At 34.7% G+C, this 9,818-nt stretch overlaps 1 protein-coding gene across 3 annotated transcripts in view; it reads right to left on the bottom strand.

Annotated features, from left to right (window-relative positions):
* Positions 1 to 2,866: 2,866 nt before the first annotated feature.
* LOC131672143 (uncharacterized) overlaps positions 2,867 to 9,818 on the bottom strand; it is a 984,265-nt gene continuing 977,313 nt past the window's right edge. For 2 of the 3 annotated variants that reach the window (XM_058949166.1, XM_058949174.1), the window contains one exon: positions 2,868 to 3,407. In XM_058949166.1, coding sequence (XP_058805149.1) covers positions 3,346 to 3,407 — 62 coding nt within the window. In that variant the 3' untranslated portion in view covers positions 2,868 to 3,345. Of the gene's footprint in view, positions 3,408 to 9,818 lie in introns of all 3 variants that reach the window. The other variant, XM_058949184.1, reaches the window with a different exon arrangement.

Below are 9,818 nucleotides of genomic sequence, written 5' to 3'. Positions count from 1 at the left end.
TCCAGTCTGGTGCGGTGCTTGAATAACCAGATTCATGATACATGGCCTATCGGTTAATGAGACTGACGACCACGATTGAACGATGGATGACGTATACGTATCTCACAGGGAATGTGAGGATGAAGAAAATTATATTAGGCCATGTATATATATGTATGTGTCAGTGGATGTGCGCACGTGTGTGTGTGTAGTTGTAAGGGAGATTTTAAACTTTAAAATTCTTTTCCTCTTCCCTCCGTATTACGAGTTAGTCTTTCCCCTCATTCTTTTTTTGTTCTTTTCTTTTACGACGAAATTATTGAAATTTATCTTATTTAGAAAGGCCTTACACCAAAAGAAATCACAGTTGAGTTGAACGCTGTTCATGGAAAGTCTGCTCCTGTGTTTAAAACTGTTTATAACTGGGTAAATGAATTTAAACGCGGCCGTACAATAACCAAAGATGAACCTCATTCGGGACGCCCCGTAGAAGTGAGTACACCCGAAATGGTCAACAAAATCCATGATATGGTGTTGACTGATAGAAGATTAAAATTTCAAGAATTAGTTGAAGCCACAGGGGTATCAAAGGAAAACAAATGAACTTGCGTGGTCACCTCTGACGCTCTTTTGGCACGCATACGTCGTAATCCGGAAAACTTTTGACGTCGACTCGTAACTGTAGACGAAACATAGGTACACCACTACACTCCTGAAACCAAAAAACAGTCCAAACAATGGATTACAGCAGAAGAACCAGCCCCAAAGAAGGCATAGACAGTAAAGTTAATTGGCAAGATTATGGCCACGGTTTTCTGGGATGCGTATGGAATCATCTACATCATCTACTTGGAAAAGAGCCAGACGATCACTAGACAATATTATGTGTCATTATTAGGTCAGCTGAAAAAAAAATCAGAGAAAAACGTCCACACTTGAACAAAAAAATGCCTCTTTCTTCAAGACATGCTAGAGTTCACACGTGTGTAGTTTCGATGGCTAAAATTAACGATTTGAAGTTCGAATTAATTGACCATCCACCATATTTGTCTGATTTGGTTTCCAGTGACTTTTTCTTATTTCCTAACCTCAAAAAATGGCTTGCCGGCAACGATTCACGTCAAATGAAGAAGTCATCGCAGAAACAAATGCCTATTTTGAGGGCGAAATCATATTTTTCTGATGGCTTAAAAAAACTGGAAGGCCGTTTAATAAAATGTATCGACCTTCAAGGAGATTATGTTGAAAAATAAAAAAAAATTACATACGTAAAACTGTTTCTTCCTTCTTTTTGTAAAGACTTATTGACTCCCCCCCCCCCCGTATTTTTCATATAACATTTCCGATATTTAGGAAGAAAATTAAAATTAAATTATTTTTATACTATTCGGCTATGGTTATCTTTCTATACGTAAATAAAAGTATGTCAGTTTAAATATCGTTGATATGGTATGTTCGTTTTGATATTAATCGTATAAGGAGTGCTAACTCGTTATGTCTATCCCTCACTCACTATTATTTAATAATTATTATGATCAATTTATTAATAAATATATAATTATTATTCTGTATTATCCTATATGTATTTGTGTTCCGGCACAAGGTAAGTGAAAAAGGAGAGAGATACGCCTACGCAGTGTAGAGCTTAATATGTGTGTGCGTAAGAGCGAGATATTGAGAAAGAAATAGAGAGACAGATGTATTAGCGTCGTATTCGAGTCAACGCGTGCACAGATTGTCGGACCGCGAAACCGGTAATTGGGCTTTTAGTATTCGGGAGGCAACGCACATGCATGACGAAAGAACTGCAGCTAAGAAGAGCAAGACTTTGTTGACGCAAGCTGGTGTCACCCACTTTTCCATGACCATAATCCCCTCGATCGTTACATCGAGGATTTTCCTTACGTCGTCGCCTACTGTACTGAACTGTAGTGCTGTCTTAAAACGTGATGACATCATAACCCGCTACTCTACAGTGTTAGAGAAAAAGAATGGAATTCACCTTTGAGCGGATTCTTGTTCACGCGTCTACATTGAAGCGTATGCTAAATAACTAGCTTTTTTTGACTTGCATTACGAGTGAAGAAGTAATCTCTCTTTCTCTCTCACGCTATTTTCATGATTGCTTTGCTTGCGATTAAAACTCAGTACAAGTTATTACGTTGTTTTTACATTTACCTCTTCTCTTTGTAGTGTTAACTCCTTTCCGCGCACCGATTTATCACGCACTTTTCAACCATACGATGAACCTGCTATCTTACTCGCCCAACAGAAGGCATAAATGCATTCCTGAGCTACGGGTAAGCCAACTGAGGACTCTTAATCCTTATTTCATTTAAAAAATATGTTTATATTTAATTATTTTCTATGTACTCGGGTTAAATCCCCGTTACAATCATATTCTATAGAGTACATCACAAAAATAAGTGTATAAGTATATTTTATTCTGTGAGTTCTATGTACAATATGGAAATTTCATTTTGTTAAAAATTTACAATAATTTAACTATTTCCTTACTTAAACTATTAAACTTACACGCTTATTTTCTGATACTGACAATAAAATTTAGAGAGCTTACCAGCAGTAATAAAATAAAACGGCGGAAACAGTTAACATTAAAACTACATTTACTTACTTAGACTAATCCATGAACCATTTCTTTGAGTTTAAAATATGTTCAGTATTCTAAATTATGATCAAATATCAAAAGATATATTAAAGTTATCAAATATAGATAAATGGATAAATTTTTTAGAACGTTTCAATAGATTATCAACAAATCTGTAATGTCAGATTGATATCAATTTATAGTAAATATTTAAAAAATTATATTATATATCTACTTATAGACTTTCTTATGCAACGACGAATACAAATTATTAACATAGTATAGGGTGAATTAGTTAAATAAAAATTGTAGCATTACCAGAACATTGCATGTACAAGTTTTATATTATGGTCACATATTTGTGACGGTTTTATAAATTTTTACAAGTAAAACATATCTCGTATGTTATTTAGTTTTGAGTTTCTAATCTTGTCAAAAGTGTCACAAAGTATATTAAATAAAGATACAATAACGATAACTAAAATTAACATTTTACAAAGTTCAACAGAAGACTGAATTTTGTCTAAATTAAACTTAAACAGACATATTTTTAATAGAATTTTTGAGTATGTGACAGTAGATCAATATCTTCACTCCCTCGTTTATGTAGATTGAACAGTTGTATTTAACTGTCTTTACAAGAGAGTAATTTTTCTAAGTGGATTACTAATAATTTTTTTGAGATTTCAAATGACAACAAATGCATTATTCCTTAGATTTTTATACACTATAGAAGTATCACAGTCGATTTTTGAGTGCTAGCTATTATTGCTATTAACAGGTAAAGTGATCGAGACACCAATAGACGAAGACACGTTACCTGCAACAAAAAAAATAATATTATTGTAGAGAAATTGATTATATCATTAATTACATTAGTATTTTCAAATAATATTTCATTATAATTTTTTTTTTTTATTTAACGTCGCTCTATTTACGTATGCTCCATCAGTGCTAATCAGCGACGGAGGCTTGCAATGTGTTTGAGAACAAAGCACATGAAACTTTTTTCAGTGGTGCTTGTATCAATCAGCAGGGATTGGGAATCGAACCCGGGCCTACCGACCGAGCTATTGCTGGCCTCATTCATTATAATTATATTTTCACTAGAACTTTCAACGAAAAATAGAAAATTTAATATTTGCAATAATACGCCACATTAAACCATATTGATTAATTAAATAATAACGGGGAGAAATTTTTTTATGGGATTTGGTTTCCTCACTGATTACGACGTTGCATTTACAATCATACATTAGTTAAATTGTTGATAAATGTTTAATGATTTGTTTTTCGATTTTTCGTTTATACGATATATTTTCTGTATTCAATACTACGGAAAACCTGCTTAGTACTTTGTTAGTTTGAAAAAAATGGTTCCTTATGTTGATTTCATAATTTACATCCCGCAAAAAATCAAGATATTTATACATTTTGTTTTCGCCGTTAAAATACATGTCAATTATAGTAAATATGAACCGAAATCGCCTTAAATTTAATGCGATAATTTACAAGTTATATAAAATAAACAATTCGATAATTTGAATAGTTTTAATGAGTTGTAGTAATTGTAACAGAGCCATTTATTTTTTAATCTCTAAAGCACAGCTCTTCTCAGCCGAAAAAAAAGTTTGTCCGGGTTAACGAGAAATTCGGCTTGATCCATTCGCTTCCGAAATACGGATAATTGAGGAAAATTGAAGAACTAAAATCGAATCTGCTGCTTTTTACGAAATATATATAAAAACATCTATTTTTAATGAAGTTATTTATAAAACAGGAATAAAAAGTAAGGAAACATTATCTCTAAAACCATATTTATATATTTTTATGTATAAAGGTACATAGTGAGTGACATTAGCACGCGTAGTATCAATAAAATGCTATCGTAGATACTTTAAATATGTGAAGAATTTTAACTTCCTTGATTAAGATGTTTACTCTCTTTTTTATGATTTTTTAAGGTGAATAAATATTATTCTACATTAATTGCCATTTGATATGCAATGCTTTATTAACTGATTTATGATTCTTTAATAATGAAACACATTGCAATGCAATATTGTATTACAGGAAGTGACTAATGGGACAATAAAAGAAAACTAGAATAATAGAAATATATCTGTAAGAACATGCTGAATAATTATGCTGATAAATGCAATCATGAGGAGAACAGAAAAAAGTTTGTGCTCCTTATGGAAGGAAGATCAAGTTTGAAAATTAATGCCTGGAATATTTTCAAATAATTTATCGATATGAAAAGTTAATAGACGAGTCTATTAATAAAGCTTATAGCTCTGTAAATGTACAGTTTTCCCTTGGACTTTGTACATGTCGTCAAATATTGCTTGTTGAGAATGACTGTACAGATACATCTCGCCGTGTACTCGTGCGCTTCTGCGCATGCGCTACTACATACATCTTTTACGCGGGAAATATGAGTTCACATATTTCAACATTGCTGAAGTATGAAAGAAAGAACTTCAAAAAATCATTCAAAACTATAGCAAATTACTAAAATATGGTACTCCAAAGAACTACAAGATCGCTAAATTAACTATCATCACTACATGACTACATCACTAACACCTCCCTCGTTATTGAAAAAGTGTGGAGCTTGTTAAAGAAGCTCCCACTTTGAAACTACCAACAGAACTCTTTTATTTATGTATTGCATGGACTAGCGCTGACAGATCCACCACTGAGCTGTACTATTTCTACATAGGTGTAAGGTAGTTTTATGACAACTTTATTAGTGATTGTTTGTATGGCTACATATATTTATCCATAGCTCGAGCGGCACGCCATCCAAAACCGCTGTCTTATTTATCAGTGATGATAGTTACGTTCCGTAGGAGTGATGTTTCCTTAAGTTTAATGCGCGAAAGGCGACAAATCTTGCATAGGAGTAACCCAATCCAACCCTTTCTTCTTTCTTTAAGATCTAGGTGTTGTATTATTTTTTCGATGCTTAACTCCTAGGGTCACTTATCATAAGATTAATCTATATAATTTGTCTTTGAGAGATGTTGAGGACTTATCGCTGGAGGCTTTCAGCTTAGCATGTAGTTCTTGCAATTCTTGACTTGGTTTCTTGTTGCTGTCGTTCTTGAAGGAAATCTTGGGTGGTGTAGTTCTGTAGCGAATGGATTGCCTATCAAATACCATGTTCTTTTCTCGTGACGGTGTGGGTCGTTTCTCGACATCTGTTGCAGGTTTTGCGAGATATAGAAACAAGTGGGTCACTGATGAGCATACTGCAGCAAATAGATGCGCGCTCTATCCAAATATTCTGTGTTATATGATATTAGACGTCTATGATCCCTTTTATAAATTACACGATTAGTACTATCATAAGAACTTCTGCTGAGATAGTGAAAAATTTCATGAAAAGTTTTTTGTATTGCTGTCTCGGTAAATTCTTCTATTGTATCTTTATCTAGTAGGTTTCTCAGATTCATTGTATCTGCGGGGGTCAGCATGCCATTTCGTCCTCTTGCGATGTTTTCAATCAGATCCCATCAAATCCCATTGTTAAGAAAACCCTTAAAATTCTTGAAGTGCCAAGTTAGCTTTTTGATTGGTTGGATTATAACTGAATTGATGAGAAGTGACTGTTTTTTAGCAGAGAGTACCATATGTTGAATTTGAATGCTACAGGCAGTATCGAGGATGTCGGAGTCCTTGCTTCGTATCTATTGTAACCGCACGTATAGGTTCTAAACTTGTCAACCAAAAGGTATAGTACTCATCATTAGTGAAACAGTGGCCGTCTGCATTTGCATTGTGTGCCGAGAGGTATATTTCGTTCCTTTCTCTTTTTGCACTAACGTAAAATTCTTGTACTATGATCGTGAGCTCTAAGTACTCATACACGTCCTCATACTCAATGAGGTTCACTATTAGAGGTACTCCTTAACATTTTCCTTGGTCGAACAAGGATCCATGGCTGGTGATTGTTTCGCGAGTTGTTGTGTTTACTCTTATGTTCCTTATGGTGGCTTCTTCAATTTTAAGTTTGCCATACCGTATTATGTCGAAACCGATTAGATCCTTTTAATGTAATTCTCGACACCATGTTCAACATCAGAATTGTGAAAGAACATACTGCAGTGACGTACGATTCGCTTAACGCGGATCTTGCATTGTCTCACGAAGACCCTTTCATATTTAACTAACTATTCTAACTGGATGTACACTGAAATTTATTCTGACTTGATATCATCAAGATCACAAGTTCCAACATTGACAAGAGAGACGGTCGTAATATTGGGTTTTTCCTCCCCACACCTGTAGGCGGTGAGTGTAATAGCGATGTTGACGAATGCGAAGAAGAAAACCGCCGTTAGGATTCTCATCTCGCAATATTTTCTCGTTCTTTCTGCGATCTAAGTGGGAGAGAAACATATAAAAGAGAAAATAAATAAATGATCTGTTTTATTTACTCGCTTTACAGTAGTTCTACTCCAAATCTCCGGTTATTCTAGTTTATACTTGGTATCCTTACAATATTGTCGTAATACTTAAATTGTATTTATTTTAACTTCTTTGAAGTTTCGGTTTGAAAATGTTATTACGATAATTACTAATTCTACTATTCCACGAGTTACTCTTACGATTTATTTGTCACGGATGCGTCTGTATTCGTAATGACATTATGCATGCTATAGTCATTCTTGGTGGAATGAGTATTTAAATTTTCTTCATAGCTTTGCAATATACGGAAACTATCTGGGACAGAGTAGTGCCGATTTCGCTAAATTTTAAGCGAGTCAAGAGTAATTTGTTAGGGCGTACTACACGAATACTGTTTTTATACGTAATCTTTATGTTTCCTGATTCATCTTTCACTTCTATATCCTTATAGGGTCCTCGATATTGTGGCACGTATTTTCCAGTCCTTGGTTCTAACATAGCATGGCGTAATCTCCAACTTTAAAAACACAAGGATTACGTCTTCTATCATAAAAGTGTTTAGTCCATTTCTTTGCATTTATTTGTTCAAGCGAGTTTCTGCACGTTGGCCAGTCGCTCTTCAAGTCTGACTACATAATCGTAATACGTGTTTACAGAGTCTTCTTCGAGTGAAGTTTTTGGGCTAGGCACGCAAGCTAATTTACCATAGATACACTTATACGGTGTTAGTTCCGTGCCTTCATGAACACTGTTACAACAAGATAAAACTGTAGACAATACCAGTATTGTGTAATAAATCAGATTTGTCTTTTCCTAAACGGATGAACTCTTGTACTGGTTTTTTAATAAAGAGATTGGAGTAATGTCCTGTTTTTTTAACACAGAAGAACATTTTTTAAAGATGTTGCAATATTTGGAATAGCGACTGTAGGTAGTTTTTTATTTTTTAATTTTTTAGAATTATTCTTCCCTTTTTTATATTTGTTGATCCGTTTGTGTATATATTTTTTGATAAATTCAGATTATTCTTTTTCAGGATATTAGTAACTATTTTTAAATTACGTTAACGAAATTTTTTGTCAGCAAGTAAAAACACTCGGTCAACTAAGTTTGAAACTATATTAACTTTTTGATGAATTGTATGTTCTGAGTTAAAATTCAAAATTTTGTCAGTTTGTGTTGTTTTTCCAAACCAGTCAAATTATAATTTATTACACTCCTCGCAAAAATTAAGGGAACAAAAAAATTTGTCAAATTTTTGGCTGATTTTCAACAGGCGGTATTTCAGTGAGAAATGGTCGTACAGGAAATAAAAAAATAAAGCTGTTGAAGCTTGAAGACTCTAGTTTTTAGTTTTTTTGGTTAAAAATTTGTTGGAGCTCCGTATTTCATGCAATCCTTATACAAAGCGCAAAAAAAATTTTATCCAAATATTTTACATTTTGTTTCTTACTCTACGGGCGTGGAAAAATTTGTTCGAGCAGGGTCTTTTAGCCTGTTTATTCAGCTTTACGCTGCTTTTTGCGGAGCTCAATTACGATCATTTGTCTCCGACGAACTTTGAATGCAAAAGGATCCTTTTACATTCAAAATTCGATATCTCTGGAACTACTGGTCCCACAGCAAGCAGACACCGAATTTCATCATCTGCATAAAATTTCCGATGAAATACAATCAAACGTTAGTGAAGAGAAAAATCTTTTTCCATCTCTAACATTGAATTGAAAAAAGTGAAAAAAAGTGACATTTTCCCTTTTTTTGGTTACTTGACTGTATCTTCGGAAAAGGTACGGTTAAAGAGATTTTAGTAAACGTTATCAAGTTATTGGATTTCACATAAATGGTAAAGGCAATCGTTTCCGCGGTCTACCAGAGCGCTTCTTGTCTTCAACACTGCCGCTACTTTTAAATTTATTTACATTGTAGTCTACGGTTCGACGAGGAATATTGAGAATACTAGCAATCTGACGATTCTGACAATCTGACGAAAAGGATCCTTTTGCATTCAAAATTCGATATCTCTGGAACTACTAGTCCCACAGCAAGCGGACACCGAATTTCATCATCTGCATAAAATTTCCGATGAAATACAGTCAAACGTTAGTGAAGAGAAAAATCTTTTTTCATCTCTAACATTAAATTGAAAAAAGTGAAAAAAAGTGACATTTTCCCCCTTTTTGGTTACTTGACTGTATCTTGAGTAATATGGGCGGAAAAGGTACTTAAAGAGAAATTTTACAGTCTAATGTCCCCCAAAGAACCCCCTAAATTTTTGGAGCGATCGGTTCAGCGATTTTTCCGGACCAATTGATCAAAATTTATAAAAAATTAAAGGAACAAGGTTTTTGTTCCTTAACTTGAAGCAAACTTTTTAACAATCAAAAAATTCCATTTTTTTTTGTCTTGTGGGGACAGAACCGACTCGCTCTGGCTCCGCTCCGCGGCAGCACCGTCGGAAGCAAGCACTGACGCCGCGGAGTTGCCTCTCTACTGTATCGACGCCAAGTCTGAGCAAGATGTTCGACACGCTCGCACGCATCGAGTCTTGCTCCCGTGTCATTCAAGCAAATCTCACCTTATTTTAGTGTATAGTCAATAAATATTTTATTCTCTCTATTCGCTCGCATTCTCACAATCAATTCTCCCTCGAACACGTCTCCAAAGTGGTGACCCCGACGTGATTCGAGCGGATTCTTTTTCGGCAAAGTGATCGCGCGGAAAGCCGGCTCTCAGACCACGCCGCCGCCATCTTCAAACATTTCGGGCTCGCGCCTGCCCCTACCTGTCGTGGCGACCGAGACAACAGGTACGTGCG

The sequence above is a fragment of the Phymastichus coffea genome, unplaced genomic scaffold (genome assembly GCF_024137745.1).
Source record: "Phymastichus coffea isolate CEN01 unplaced genomic scaffold, Cenicafe_Pcof_1.1 PCOF00011, whole genome shotgun sequence".
NCBI lineage: Eukaryota > Metazoa > Arthropoda > Insecta > Hymenoptera > Eulophidae > Phymastichus > Phymastichus coffea.
The sequence above is the reverse complement of the archived record's forward strand: the minus strand, read 5'-3'. Positions and strand labels throughout refer to the sequence as shown.